The 17103-nt window shown below is 30.9% G+C and overlaps 1 protein-coding gene across 4 annotated transcripts in view; it reads left to right on the top strand.

Annotated features, from left to right (window-relative positions):
* Positions 1-17103, top strand: part of LOC106462279 (survival motor neuron protein 1-like) — a 116487-nt gene that overhangs the window by 61796 nt on the left and 37588 nt on the right. For all 4 annotated transcript variants that reach the window (XM_022389483.1, XM_013922181.2, XM_022389481.1 and 1 more), the window contains 2 exons: positions 5789-5866; positions 14976-15077. In XM_022389483.1, coding sequence (XP_022245191.1) covers positions 5789-5866; positions 14976-15077 — 180 coding nt within the window. The remainder of the gene's footprint in view (positions 1-5788; positions 5867-14975; positions 15078-17103) is intronic.

The raw sequence follows: 17103 nt of genomic DNA, 5'->3' as shown, positions 1-17103 counted from the left end.
GAAACAAAAGTTGTATGTAAAAAGGTGTTAGAGATGTTTTGCTTTAGAAATGGTCAAGAAAAACTATATTTAAGTGTTGTTATTTTAGTATTAAAATAAAGGTGACACATGGAGATTGACTGAAAAAGATATGTTAAGCAGATCAACTTCTAAAGACAGGCATAAAATATTATCATAAAGAAATAGTAAATATTAGAAAGATTACAGATAAACACTCAGAGTTCATACTGCATGAAAATATTTTTTTTTCTGACAAAACAAATCAATGATTAGAGATCACCGATTTCTTGGTATGGAGAACAAACCAGTGATTAGAGATCACTGATTCCAGAATCTAGATTTATTGCACAGTTTTAGTTTTAAAGTCAGTTTCAGTGCCAATGAGAGTAACATCGTTAATAGAATGACTGGGTTGATTGAAGTGTTGAGCAACAGGGAGATCTTTTTTGGGGGTTAATAGAAAACTTATGGTTGTTGAAACATTCTCTAAGAGTCATTTGGGTATGTCCTACATACTGATGATTGCATTTTTTACGTTGTATAAGGTAAATGGCACTCTTTGGTCCCTATGATTTTCTTTAGAAATTTTAAAGTTTCTCTGGTTGTGCTTATCTGAAAAAGAGTCAGTAGTTTTTATGGACTTGCAAGTTTGACAACAAGATTTATTACATGGATGACGTTAATTTTTTGGTGGGATTTAATTAATTTCTGTATGATCAAGGATATCTTTTAGACTTCTGCTTTTCTGGAAGAAGACAAGAGGAACTTCAGGAAATACCTGACAGGCATTGTGGTCACATGTCAAAGGCCAATGCATTGTGTTTGTAGACTTGCATTCAACATTTTATTAAACTACTATTTTATGAATGTATGTCAATAAGTTTGATATCAAATTGTAGATTATAATTCAAATTGTAGTATTATACATTAGTTAATTTCTTAATTTAAAAGTAAATATATAAAAAAAAAACCTAAATATGGATTTTTGTGTGTCGTGATATGTTGAATGCAGCATTGGTTCAGACTAGATGTTTGTGATATCTAGGTACAAAGTCTATAGTTTCTTACGAATTAGAAGCTCAAATTACCAATATTGAAAAGCTAAAATATCAAATAAGAACCTCCTATTTTTTCTATTTACTGAAATGTCCCTACATTTATTGAGTAAAACACATTGGCCCTGCCCACCCCTTTCCATTTTATGGAAATACTTGCTTTGTACACGTACTTCTATCTATGATGTGTGAATAATCATTTGAAAGCTTGAAATGTTCCACTTGTGGTTTTCTGAGCCTCTGTGAAGTATTTACATGGGAAAACCTTTCTTTTCATGGTAGGTTCCAAGTGGTAAGGTAAGACATTAGTGAGATCCAAAAATCATATTTTTTAGACCCAAATACAGCTTAGTTACTAAGCCTGATAAATTATAGTGGAAGTCTGTGATATTGATATAGTAATTTATGATTTTTTGTTATTTCAAAATGTATATATAAAACCTGAAACAATTATTTTGTTTTACATTCTCCACGTGTGAAATTTGATAAGGCTTAGCAAAATGTGGCAGGAAGCAAAGTGCATAACTAGAAAAGATAATTGTTTTCTATACATCTTTATTTACCATTCTGTTTTAAGAAAAATAACTGAAATTTAAGAACTTATTTGTAAATAGTAATAATGTATATATGTATATAATGTATTATAACCAAAATGTGATTGTATCTTACAAAATAGTGATCCACTAAAACACAACCAAGATAGGCCACTTTTTAAAGGCCAGTTTCATATTATACGATACAGTAACATGAGTGCATGTGTGCGCATCATTCAACTTCTGTAACGTTAGTCAAACACTGCTGAAAGGTCAATAAAATATAAATAATAAATTTTTATATATGTATAATGTTATAAGATTTAAGCTATTTAGGCTAAACAATTGTGTTTTTGTGATATGATGTAGTAATTCTAGAATGATAAAAGCATAACTTATATCTATTTCCTATTTTTTATGCTTATGAGGTTAGTCAAATCGACCAAACCCATACAGAGATACAATAATGTAAGTAACAAATAAAATAAAAAAGTTTTTATAATTATCTAGAGGGTTATAAAGATTTTGCATGTTAAATTTGAAAATTTTCTAATGCATAAAGGTATTTTTATTCTTAAAATCAAAATTGCTTTGCATGTTGGATAGTCAATATTCAAAAAAGGAAAATTCATGAGCAAATCATTACTTAAAAAATCTTAAACTTCATAAAAATATTTGATATTTTGTGTATGAAAGCTTTGTAACATTTACTGATAATCTGCAAAATTTTGTGAAGATACACTTACTGTATTAAAAGGTATAGCATGAAAACTATAACAAGCACAAAATGGTTAGGAGGTAGGTCCCTGAGACCAAATCCATAGTGAGAGAGTTAAGATGATCTTTCAGTTGTAAGATATGAAAATATTTTTTCAGAATTCATGAAACGTTTCTGAGTATAAAGTGATAGGAAATAACAAGAGGAATTATATTTGAAACTTTAGTATTACTTCTTTTTAGGATGTTTTCCTGCTGAGTGTTGTTAGCTTTTATTATCTGTCTGTCAGTTTTGATATCTTTATATCCTCTTTGTAATATGGTTTATTTTAGGTCCTTGGTGTGTTTTCTGTAATCTGTTTCATCTGCACAGATTTTCATTATTCTAAGAGCTTGACTGTAGGTAATGTTCCTTTTAGTTTGAACCTAGTGACAACATTTATGGTGAAGGTACTGTGGTCTGTCTGTAGGATTCTTGTACAAGTCAGTATGTACAATTCCATCCTTTAAAAAAACAGTGATGTCAAGAAAGTTAGTTTGAATAGGAGAGTAATTAACCTGAAGATGACAATCTACTTACATTGTAAGCAGGTTTTGTAACCCTCATGAAAATACTTTACAAAAATGAAACTAGTGGATGAAATTATTTGAAATTTGACATGAACATTCCTAAAAGTATGTAGGATCAGAAAAATAAGATATTTAATTTTGATTTTTTCTACTGTTTCTAATAAAAAAAAATTCCTTGTTCACATGCAAGGTGATTTTCATTGTGAGTATAAAAATACTATTTATTTTCTTACAGTTTTCACATTTCATTTGCATAATCTCTAGAACTTCCAAAATGAATATCAAAAGTTTTTAAGGTAAATGTTTATATTTTATTTTCCATTTTCTCTACTATATCACTAACACTAGTTATTATTATCATCAACATAAAGTGCAATGAAATGTTTAAAATTAAGAAATGAAAATATCTACATACGTTTTAGCTCTTCATAGAAGTATTTTGAAACTTCATTATCATTTCACTTAGTTTATTTTTAATTTTCCTTTCAAATTCCTTGTCTTTTATTATAGATGCTGGTACATAAACTAGTCCCCATGGGGCTCTATTATTATTATAGGGTGACTAATTTGCACAGACTTTCACTAATGCTCGTGCAAGCGAATGATGCCATCTTGTTTAGACACTTTCAAATCCAAGCTACATTAAACTTTTCAAATATGGATTTGAAACACAAATAACACATAATTAGTTAAGAAATAAATGTAAAACATAAATGCAATCTAACTGTGAAGCAAACTAATGCATATGAGGTGAGAAACACTTGCCAAGTGCTACGTACCCATTGAGAGAACAATGGACTAAGCATCTTTTCTATCTCGTAGTACAAATTCATACACTGGTAAGGTTTCCTCATCTACTAAGTAAATGGCAGGAAATTTGCTCTTTCTAGTGGTTATAAGCATGACTTTCAACTCCAAACTGTCGCTTAGCAACACAGCTTCAATTTTGTAAGTGGGCAAGGCTGACCTTAAACTTATAAAAAATTTACAACATTTCATGTAGGAAGAAATGGTTGGAAATTTTCCAAATGATAATAAAAGACATCTGTGTACTGTACTTTGACCAACTGAATTAACAGTCTATATTAGTTACTCAAAGTTTAGTATATAAGACTTCTTAAAAATTGAGAATTGTAACCATGAGCAGCTCATGTGACAGTAAAATTGCAGTTTTAATTTCTGTTTTAGATGTTTCTTTTTAAAATAAAGGAACAAAAATTAGATAATATAAAACATACTTCATGATAATAATTTCATTAAATACATGTATTGCAAAGTAGATTAATCAAATTTTGAATGTAACTCGGTAACATGTACAGAAGGGGTTAATGTGGTTTAAAAATGGCATCATTGCTATAAGTTAAAGGTAAACATGAGCTAATAGAGAGGTAAAAAGAAGCTTATTGGATTGCAAATCTAAATACTGTTCAACCTTGTGTAATAAATCTAGACCTTGGAATCAGTGACTTCCAATTATTGGTTTGTTCTCTGTTAGAAAAACTATTATTATTATTTTTTTCATGTAGTGTGAACTCATGATGTTTACCACTAATCTCTCTAATACTTAATACACTGTAGCCCCATTATAAAGCGATCGGTTAGGTCCATAAAATGTCATCACAAAACAAGCAGGGTCGCATTAAATTGGGGTTTTGTAAAGATACACTTAAAATATTAAAAGTTATTAGTATGTAAACTATAACGAGGTTATGGTTACGATGGTCAGGTCCCAGGAACCAAGCCCGTGTTGAAAGAGTTAATGACCCATCTTGTTATAGCCAAATTTGCATTAAATTGGGGCGTGTAAAATCAGGGTTTCACTGTATTTATTTATGATAATTTTCCATGCCTGTCTTTAGAAGTTGATCTGCTTAACATATCTTTCTCAATCAATCTCCTTCTGTCATCTTTATTTTACTTTATAATAACACATATAGGTTTTCTTGACCATTTCTAAAGCAAAACATCTCTAACACTTTTTTACATAATGTTCTCCTTTCTGGCCCTGTTTCACCGGGCACAAGTGGAGCTTACAAATGTACATTGAAAAAATATTCAAAAACACTTACTGGAAGACCAGTTACACCACCATTCCCAGTTTGCCCCTGAAGAAGAAAAGTCCACCTTTCAAAAGTGCTCGGGTTACAGAGTTTTATTTTTTATATTTATTGCATACATTTAGCTATTTCTATCAGCTTATTTAAAATATTTTAGAAGTTTGTAAACCTCACAGGTAATAATTACCAGAAAAAATGCCTATTTTTTAGATTGATTTTCATATTATTTATAGGGATATTCGTAGTACTCCTTAATTGTGATTTTAAAAGCAAAACAAAACTTTATTCTTAAATTGTTTACAAAGTTGTGATCATCAAGGTGTTACAGCATAAAAAAATCATTAAAATACTATAAGAAAAACAAGAGAATTGCTTGTAAAAGAAAGTTAATGAATAGAATATATTTTTTTATTTTTTCATTCTATTTTTGTACTTTGAAGTTAAATTCATTTTTTTAATACTTTGGTTTAATTGATAACTTCATGATGTAATAAGATTGTTCCCTTGTACTATTATAAATTATTTCAGCTTTTTAATTGTAGAAAATTGGAATGTAATTTAATATATCAAACTTATTTTGTGGTGTTTAAATATGATACTGTATTTGTACACACACACACATATATATGTGTGAATATGTATATATATGGTTCATTGTTAAACAAAATATATCTACAATGTATAATTTCTGAACTATTAATCTTTTTTTTAACATTTTTGTTTTGTATGTTTTGGCTTATTTAATCATGTTGATTACACAATATGTGGTTCTAAACATGAGTGTTTTGTTCATGATTTGATTTTCATTTTACAGTAATTTTGTTTAATGATCAATGAATGTGCATTTGTTTTTTAGAAAACTTCAGAACACAATGAAATATGGGACGACACAGCACTAATTGAAGCTTATGACAGAGCAGTGAGTCAAATGAAAGTAAGAAAAATCATGTCACTGACAACACAATGAAATTATTTATTTGATTTTTGCCAGATATATTTCTTGATAACTGTTAACAGGCAATCAATAATAAAAGGGTTGTAGAGTTTACTTTTACTGAAAATCTTGTCCTATAAGTTTCATTTTTTCTATATTAACAGTACATAGTGTTATTCCTTTTCAGAACCATTCCTCTCAATGTTATTTCCTTTTATTTTTAGTATTAGTCTTATTCTTTTCATGATTATGATTTTTCAGTGTTATTACAGTGTACTGCTGTAAGAACAGTGAGACTTATCTAAATCTTATCTTAAAATATTACAGTGCCACACTTTTGGTTACTTCAGGAAGCAACTTATAATTAACTAATTCAAAGCAATAAAAAATGGTTTAAGTCTATATGCTTCCTTACTCAAGTATTTTCATAAGATAGATTTTAAGTATGCATGACATCAGGCAAGATGATTCATATTTTGTGCATATTCAATATTTGTGTGTTGTACTCAAAATCGCACTGATAACCTAATATGAATGAGCAGAGAATATGAGCAGTGCAATAACTGACTATATGGAAATTCTTGAGTGCTTTATCCATGGATTTAGCTAGGCACTCTTATAAACTATTATTCGGGACCATTGAAGGCAGTCATGCTAATATAATAATAAGTTGGCAAACTGATTTATAAGCATAAGGAAAAGTTTTATTGATAGTGGAACATACAACATGTTTTGACAGAACATTGATCTGTCTTATTTGAGTATGATCAGTACTACGCAAATGGCCCCAGCAACATCAGCCATATTTGGCGAGGTCTGTTCACCATTCATATACTTGAGCTCTACCTAAATCCTGTCACCTGCTGACAATAAACTTAAAACTTTTTATAAAGTATAAAATGAAACCTTCTGATTAACCCTATCGCCATGGGTATTCTTCACTGTGTATGACATAAGGTTTTAGTATCTTACACTCAAAATGTTATTAAACTACATTTTGTTTATGTTATACCAATTAGAATAGCATAAGCTTTTACCTAATAATCCATATTTTAATAGTATACAAGTTTTAAGTTCTTAATTCTACAAGGAAATTCTGAATTTCCCCTAGTGTGACCGACGTGACACATTTTGTTTTAGCATGTCATCATCCCTATTTTATCCTTCACCCCTTGAAGATGTATGAAATTAAATGTAAATTACTCTATAAAATTATTATTGCTCAGACAAACCATAATTTTTATAGGCTTCAATTTTGTTTGGTTACAGAGCTATTGATTGGAAAATCAGACCCCTCCTGCCACACCTACCTGTCACAATCCTCTCTTTCAGAATTTGTTTATAGTTCTCTCTTATATTTAATTATATATAGAAAGTCAAGGTTTTCATCTATCAAATGGTATTTTGTATGATGTTATATTCTGAATGGTTAAATGTCAATTTCACTCAGAGCACCAACATCATTCCCATGTAAAAGTTAATGACTAACTTGGATGAATTTGTAACAACTTTTGTCGCATAATTAGAAAGCCAGAAAAATTTTGAGTGGTAAGGGAATTTGTCTACTTTTTGTATGTTATTAGTCTATATTCTTTGGTGCATTATTTAATTAAATAAAAATTATTAATTGCATTACTATCATTATTATAAAAAAATTAGAGTTAACTTTCTTCGACAATCGACAGCAAGTAAAAAGAAGATTGGTTAAGTATTTTATTTCTTGTTTTTCATGTTTATTCTTAATGTATAATTATAAAAGTAACTAAAATGTAAAAATAGGGTTTCTTTTAGGATAGTTAAGATTAGATTAGGTAAAATGAATAATAAAAATGTTTCATGAGGCACACACGCGAGCAGCCCATAGTAGTTTGTGGGTAATGTAATTCGTTAGTGTAATGTGAGCTGCATGTTTTCCAAGTGATCAATAAAATTTAATTCTAAATAGATGTATACTGTTACAAACTTAAAGCTACTTAGGATAAACGAATGTAGTTTCATGTTACAATTTGAAATAATTCTAGAGAGAAAACAGGGTAATTTAGATTTTTTTTTGGTGGCTACGAGTTCGGTTGAATTGAATGATTCTGTTTTGAGATAGGGTAGAGAAAATAACAGTTAAACTATGAAGTTTTACTGAAAAAAACGTTTGAAGTGAATTTAGGAGGTTTTAGGGATTACACAAAGGAAATTTGAGATTTTGAGATGAGGAAAAGTATTACAGTTTAACATGAAAATTATTTTGCACATGGATTATTCAAAACAAATATTCAATATATTCATGGACAAATCTTTATTTCATTTTATTAAAAATACTTCACTAAAAAATATGATTTTTTGTATATGAAAGACTTGTAATATTATCAGAAAGACTGCCAGATGAAGATATACACACTATATTGACAATTAGAAGTATTAAATCTGTAAAGACTTTACCCCTTTCGCCCCAGGTAGGTTAAAGTGCACGTGTCAAGACGTTTTGGAGCGTTATTTTCAAAATTTTATTAAACAACATTTTTACTACTTACATCAATGAAATTGGCATCAAAACATGGATTATAATTTAAGTGTTGATATTATATATGTTTTAATTTCTTAATTTAAAAGGAAATGTAAAGAAAAAAATGTTAAATATTGATTTTGTGTGTCACATAACACGTCCAGTGTTCATGATTGAAGTCTAAAAAAGTTAGTATATCTACCCCCTCCATCCAGAAGAATAAACGAGATTTACGTCAAGGCTTAGCAAGTTCGACGCATGAGCGATGCAAGAGCGCAACATTTCGTACTCAAAATCTTTGTTTGTCAGTGTATTTCTCATTTACTTTCTAAGTGTGGTGAAAGTGAGAGAGGGTAGTATCATTTATAAGAATGTGCCCAAATAACACCTTCATATACTTATGCTGCGAAATTCCACACACATCAAGTGGGTGACCATACTACTGAAATACCTGCTATGTAATTGGATAAGCCCGGGTCAGAACCTACAATATTTATTGGATCAGCCCAACTCTGAACCATATAATAAATGTTTTTACACATTCTAATTGCAATTTTATTACCCTGGGAAATTCCTGTTTAAAGTGTTGTAGGAACTATAAACTGCTATATCCTATATTGTGTTCTCAGAGCAAGGGAAATGTCACCTCACTGAATACTTGTGCATTTTTGCGCTCGAGAGTTTTGTATTATGGTTGTACATAAAAACTGTGTCTTCTAACATGGGCGGTGAATTATTGCTTTTTTGTAAGCGGGTTTGTAATTTGTCGGTGACACTAAAATAAACACATAAAATATGTCAGATATATTTAGCAGTTGAAACTGTTAGGGGAAGAACTTTGAAACTTCATAATCAATAATGAAGAAAAAGAAAACAGCTGCTCATTATATTTCTGATTTTACAATTTTTCTTTTCATTCTACTTCAGTGAGTTAGCTACAGGCTGAAGAATCAAATAATAAATGTAATAACAGATAAAATATAATGTTTTATTGAAAAAAAGGTATATATGTATTTAGGAGGTTTCAGAGGTTGTGCAAATGAAATTTGAGATTTTTTAAAATGAAAATCACTTTGCACTCAGTCTAGTTAAAAAAAAAAGAATCAGTATTTTCACAGACAAATATAAGTAAAAATATTTCATAAAAAATCTGATTTTTTTGTGTGCAAAAGGCTTCTAATGTTTACTATAAGTCTACAAAATTTTTTGAAGATACACTTAAAATATTAAAAGTTATAACATGAAAACTGTAAAAAGCACAAAATGGTTATGAGGTTGGTCCAGGGACTGAGCCTGTGTCGAAAGAGTTGTCGAAAAAGTGGCTCAGCGATAGCTTTGAGTGCTTATAATGCCCCAAATTTGTGTTTGATACTCATTTTGAGCACAGTGCGTAGAGCCAATTGTGTAGCTTTGTCCTTAAAAACAAACCTCACTAATGTTTTAAGTATTAGTATATATATAAATTACATAAATGGAATAATAAATTATTACTTGACCTTCACCGTCACGAGCTATGACTTGTATGTACAAACGACAGATCAGTTTGTATTTTTCAAGTCTCTGTAGATCCATAAAATTGGGTCATTGTATAATGTAAGTACTCAACATGATTTGTTCACATAATTAAATCATTGTTCCAAATTGGAAGGCATATGTAAAAAAGAAAAGGCATCAGTTTTTAAGTTAACTTTGTTTTCATTCATTATATATAGGCAATAAGTTTTAGTAAATTACATTCAAAATCTAATTAAACTATGAAATTTAGTTGAATGTGAATGGATAGCAACTGCCTGATGAAGAAACACAAGTATAAAGGACGACATTTCAAAAGTCTTTCACCTTTTGATTCTGAAGACAAAAGATGGAAGTCCTTTGAAATGTCATCCTCTACACTTCTGTTTCTACAACAGGCAGTTGCCATCCATTCAATTAAATTTCACCGTGAATATCCTGCCTGAACAATCTATTAGTTAAGCTCCTTTCTTTTCATGGTATACCAATAAGTATAGCATAAAAACATAGTTAATAATCCATATTTGAATAGTATATAAGCTTTAAGTTCTTACTTTAATAAGGCAATATTTAAAAACGTATCTGGATTTCCCTTAGTGTGTGTGTGAATTGTGGCATTTGCTCTCTAGGCATCCTCCCTTATTTTATTTACATCACCAATCACCATATTACTTGTATGCTAATCTGCAGTTATAACACCTGCTATTTAAAACTAAATGCTACTATATATTGCATTACACATAGGCTTGCTAAAAGTTTGTATGAACTTCATCTGGTGTACATATTTACATCAAACATTAGCAATTATCCACGATATTCAACAGGTCTTGTAGATCTATTGTGATCCTATTTGATTTCAAAGATCATAAAGAATGTACTGACACCAACACTAGTTTTAGTTTTGTATGCTGACCTTTTTGAATTTTTTAAATTAATTCTTTTTTTTTCATTGTTATTTTTTCATAGAAGAAAACATTAAAACAAACACTGTGAGGTTAACATGTTAAAGGTTTGCAGTTAAAATGTTAATAAAGTTTATTTTATGCACGTAATTTTTATTCTTCATGCTTTATTTTTCATTGTATAATTTATTACTAGGTCTTGGTCTCGACCCCTAAGGTCTCAGTCTCGAACCCTCATGTCTCGGTCTTGGACATTGAGGTTCCGACTACAACAGTGTTATTTACATCATCACGTCCACCTGCCTCTGTCAATACAGGTAAAGGAATTGCAGTGTCAGGCCATATATTTTATACCCTCTCTAATGTTTATATGTCATCAGTTTGTACATTCAAAGGCATCTTGCCTTGAAAGTTTAACCTCTGCTCGTTGTGGTGGTAAGCACTATGACAACTGTACAATTATTATTTGGTCATGCCCTTTTTCATTGGATGGGATCTGCCCCACTGATCCAGGACAGGATCCATGGAGATTGATAAATATCTTAAAAATAAAAAAAACACCAAGTTAGTCATGAATCACAACATTAAGCCTCTCTGCAGAGATTCCAACATTTCCTAGGTAAAAATGCCCATTCTAATGCAATAAAACCATCAAGGTTTAATTTCTAATTTAGATGACATTATCCCTTGAATGTCAGCATTAAATTTCCAGTCATTAACATCAGGTGGTATGGAGTCATAATGACTCCATGCTGGCACTCTAAGGTTATGGCCTTGATCAATTCTTATCATCTTATTTGTCTCTCCTTACATTAGATATTCCTGAAAACTCCAAATACACTCACATTTTGGCAGCTTTTCTTTGTATGGAAAAGCCAGGTTGTGTGATGGATGGGTTCATGGAGGTGGTGTGTAGCTGATTGACAAGCATACACCGTCCATGATTGTACGATTAAATACAGCACAGGAGGCTGTTGCCACATTTGTCTCCATTGGTCATGCATCACACTTTGTTCTCTTTACATGTTTCCAGGAAAGGATTTACCTCCTATCTTTTATCAATCTTACACTCTGATGGCCAAGATATACAGAATATTGCTAAAACCCTAGGTAGGTGCTTTTCTCGCCAATCCACACATTTACTCCTTTTACTTCTTTCTTGACAATCAAGACACTGGTGGAAAGAACACCACCTTCGTTTCAAGCTGATAGTTTCTATGATTGTAAACAACCATTTTCTCAAATTGAACTTAAAGTTACTCTAAACTGGTCTGGCAATACATCAGTTGGGCCAGATGACATTCATTGTGAGATGCTGTGCAATCTCCTTACTGCCTTTCTTGATCTTCTGATTGTTTTTAATCAAATTTGACAGGAGGAGGATTTTTTAAATGCATGGTGTAAGGGTACTATTATCCATTTTTCTAAGCCTGGAAAGGATCCCAAGATTATTTCTAATTAAAAACCTGTTGTTTTGATTAACTGTCTCTGTAATGTTATAGAGAGGATGGTAAATTGTTATCTTGTTTGGTATGTTGAATCAGATAACATCCTCTCACCCACCAAGTGTATATTCCACAAATGGCAATTAACTGTGGACCACCTGGTTCAACTTGAAAAACCAGTCAGAGAACTCTTCTTGAAGAGGGAGAATCTTGTTTTGATGGTTTTTTTTATCTTGGGAAGGCTTATGACATCATGTAGAGGTTTGGCATGTTAAGGGACCTTCAATCATATGGATTGTATGGCCATCTACCCATTTTTATTCATAATTCTTTAGCTGAAAGATCATTCCTACTTGGAATCCCTCAAAGTTATGTCTTTAGTATCACACTTTACAGCATTAAGATCAGAGCCATTACCAAGCAACTTCCTTGTACAGTTGCAAACAACCTCTGTGTCAGTGACTTTTCAGATTTCTTGTTGGTCATTGAAAATGGGTTACATTGAGATGAAGCTTCAGGTTGATCTCACTAACTTGTCTCTGTGGGCCACATCAAAAAGTTCCACATTTTCATCATTTAAAAGCATTTGAATGCATTTTTATCACCAGCGAGAATTAAACTCCGATTCCAAGCTCCATTTAGTAATTGCCATATTTCCTGAGATGACTAAGACAAGGTTTTGGACTTCTGTTTAACCAAAAGCTGACATGTATTTCATAGATTAAGTAGCTAAGAGTCAAGTGTACAAGGACACTGAACATCCTCCATATTTTCTCTTCCACCTCTTGAGGGCAGATAGGTGTTCTGTGCTAAAGAACTGTTGTGTTGTCATTTGATCTAGGCTGAACTATGGATCTGTGATCTATGCTTCAAACAAGGACTCTCTCTTGAAGATTTTGGACCACGTGCATCATCAGGGGCTATGACTCTGCACAGGACCTTTCTGAACTTCTCCAATCCATAGTTTGTACACTGAGTTCTGTGAACCTCCATTTCTAATATGCGTCTCATCCTACTATGTATTTTGCAAATGGTATTGTAACTTTTGGTCTTTGTCACCAGGCGGGTTGACTTAAATCAACATAGATCTGATATTGGATAATATTGTAAATTCTGTGATTAGCCCATCAACATGGTTTCTTCTATTCCCATTTGTATGTATAGGTTGAAATCGGGTTACTGTAGGTTCTACCATGGTTTGCTGTGGCTGCTTGCAAGATCCACTCTGCAGATTCTGTGTTCACTGTTGAGTTATATGCCATTTCACTTGTTCTGGATCAAGTAGAAGCTAAACAGAACACTAATTGTTTTTGCTATCTTCTGAAGTACAGTACAACTATATGGTGAATCTTGTTTTGGCTATCTTCTGAAGTACAGTACAACTATATGGTGAATCTTGTTTTGGCTATCTTCTGAAGTACAGTACAACTATATAGTGAATCTTGATTTTGGCTATCTTCTGAAGTACAATACAACTATATGGTGAATCTTGTTTTGGCTATCTTCTGAAGTACAATACAACTATATAGTGACTCTTGATTTGGCTATCTTCTGAAGTACAGTACAACTATATGGTGAATCTTGTTTTGGCCATCTTCTGAAGTACAGTACAACTATATAGCGAATCTTGATTTGGCTATCTTCTGAAGTACAGTACAAGTATATGGTGAATCTTGTTTTGGCTGTCTTCTGAAGTACAGTACAACTATATAGCGAATCTTGTATTTGGCTGTCTTCTGAAGTACAGTACAACTATATGGTGTAATCTTGTTTTGGCTGTCTCCTGAAGTACAGTAAAACTATATAATGAATCTTATTTTTGCTATCTTCTGAAGTACAGTACAACTATATAGTGAATCTTGATTTGGCTATCTTCTGAAGTACAGTACAACTATATAGTGAATCTTGTTTTTGCTATCTTCTGAAGTACAGTACAACTATATGGAGAATCTTGTTTTGGCTATCTCCTGAAGTACAATACAACTATATGATAAATCTTGTTTTGGCTATCTTCTGAAGTACAGTACAACTATATGGTGAATCTTGTTTTGGCTATCTTCTGAAGTACAGTACAACTATATAGCGAATCTTGTTTTGGCTATCTTCTGAAGTACAGTACAACTATTTAGTGAATTTTGTTTTGGCTATCTTCTGAAGTACAGTACAACTATATAGTGAATCTTGTTTTGGCTATCTTCTTTGCACTACACACTATCTCTGAGCAATTTACCAAACCAAGTTACACATTTTTTTTGTCACTACTACGTATTTTAAGAATGTAATGATTTTTATACAATTTTATTGCATAATTTAAATTATTTTATAATAAAAAAGATTTTTCCAAGTTATTATTTCCCGGAAGAAAAATGTAATGCTCAGCTTGGTAATAAGTCCAGTAATTTGCTTTTAATCTTTTTTTTTGTTGTTGTTTTTTCTTCAGTATCACTGTAGAAAGTTCTATAAATATTTTATAACTAAGTGGATGATAACTTTAGAAAGACTTGTACTAAATTGTAGTTTTATTGATTAAGCAGTTTTCCTGATACAGACAGAACACGTTTTTCACATTGCAAATTTTCTGCTGATTAATGAATAATGGATTAATCCTTTCCAGATTAATGTCTGAAATATGTTTCAAATTGCCCACTTAGGGCCATCTCAACTTTAAAGAGAAATCATACATACCAAATTGCATTATAAGGTGTGTCTTTTTAAGTGTTTTTCATAGTATTGTTTCTTTCCTTTTTGACCAGGAAGTAATTTCAAAGAAAAATAAGAATCAAGTTCCAGAAGATGAAAAAATAACTGGAAGAAAAAAGAACAAGAAAAGAGGAAAAGGGAAGCGAAAACCAAAAGTGAGTTCGTGAACATATTTCATAAATTTCAAATAAGAAATTATCTCATCTCTACTTGTGTTTATAAACAGTGGTGAAAAATGGCAGATTCACAAAATGTACCTCAAAGAGTTTATTGAAGAATTTTTTTTAAATACATCTATTAAACATTATTTAAAATTATTACTTTAACTTCAAGGAATTTTTTAGTTTTTGTATTTGTTTCACTCGATACAGAGTATTATTAGTAGACTAAAGGAGCTTAAATCTAAAATACATGTGGTGTTTCAGTCTGCTGCTCTTCTTGTAGGAGTTTGTCCTGAAAACTGCTCTGTGTGTTAGTAAAAGTAATTCATCCTCCTTCAGAAAATTGTATGGATTTTAGAATACTGAACTTTTGTATACATAGTTATTTTTGAATGCAGAATAGGATGTATGAAACAGAAGAAACATATCCCTAGGTTTAAGCCACAATTACTACTGCAAGTAGAAGTCTTATAGTAAATGCCATTTTCAATTAAACATTGACTCAAAATATGTATTAGGTATTTTTAATTGAGCTCAAGTATCATACTTTAACAACTTGGTATTTATTGAGATACCACAACAGAAAAATTCTATGGAAGTCTTAGTTTTGAATGGATGTGTAAATAACTCTTGAGTATTTATGTGAGGAGCACTGGTTTGGTTATATTAGAATTTTCAAGATGTAGTACATTTTTCACACAAATAAGCTGGGAATGAACTGCTTTCAAGTGAAGGATATTTGTGTCATTTATTAGTGAAAATTTTGAAAATGAGTGAACTTTTCATATACTGATATAATGTTTACGATATGCTTATATTCTCTATAGAGTGAACACTTTATTGTACATACGTTTAACTTGTTCCGAATATATATATATATATATATATATATATATATTTGAAAACAAGTAAGGTGTATGCTGTTTATTCATCGTTGAATTTATCACTAACAAATCTTATACTATTAAGAAATATAACTAAAAGCCATTTATTTCGATAATTGGCAAAAAACAACAAACAGAACCCATGTACATATATAATATTATTTATTAAAATCTTACATGGCACAATCTCCTTTATGCGGTAATTTGACTTAATTAGTCATGTGTCATATGCTTTTTTTTATTAGGTAAAGTGAGGTTAGATAAAGAGAAATAAGAATAAAAATTCACAAGATTTGCATGCTAGTAGCTTGTGTGTTATGTAATTTGATATGGTAATGTAAGCTATGTGTTTGCCAAGTGATTTACAACTTGTTTGTGGTGGGATTATTAGTTAGAGACAGTTCAAAGGGCAACGAAACAATAAAGTTTAAGTAAAAACAGATATATACTTTTATGAGTTTAAGGCTATTTAGTGCAAATAAATGTAGTTTATTTATTCTATAAAGAAAAAAAAGTAATTTAGATCTAGTCAAATTGATCAACCTTGTATTTAGAGTTGGGTCACATTTCAATTATTATACATTATATATGTATATAGGTTATTACTATTTAGAAATACGTTCGTAAACTTATTTTTCTCAAAACACAGAACAGTAAATAATAAAGGAAAGCAAACAATTATCTCTTCCAGTTACAACCTTTGTACTCGGTTGCTGCTTGGTGGAGGTTGCTAAGTCTTTAAAAATTTTGCACATGGAGGATATGAAACAAAATAATTTCTTTTTACGTTTTATATATGCATTTGAATAACTACAAAAGCATAAATTACTACATCAGTACCATAGAATTCCACTATAATTTATCAAGCTTAGTAATTAAAATGTATTTTAGTCTAAAAGATTATGAAATTTTCGAGCAGACTAAAGACACACCCTATATCTTCGAATTATTGGTTCAAAAGAAATAAATGGCATCAAGTCCATTAGAATGGCTGAAAAAGACACTAGGGGGACATTCTGAGCTTCCAATTGGTTATTCATGTCATATATAGAAGAAAATAGTGTGTAAAAGGGAGTGTTTCCAAAAATGGAAAGAGGTGAGCGGGGTGCCACTGTTTTTGATTTATTACATGAGCA

The sequence above is a fragment of the Limulus polyphemus genome, unplaced genomic scaffold, assembly GCF_000517525.1.
Source record: "Limulus polyphemus unplaced genomic scaffold, Limulus_polyphemus-2.1.2 Scaffold1131, whole genome shotgun sequence".
In the NCBI taxonomy this organism is placed as follows: Eukaryota; Metazoa; Arthropoda; class Merostomata; order Xiphosura; family Limulidae; genus Limulus; species Limulus polyphemus.
The sequence above is the reverse complement of the archived record's forward strand: the minus strand, read 5'-3'. Positions and strand labels throughout refer to the sequence as shown.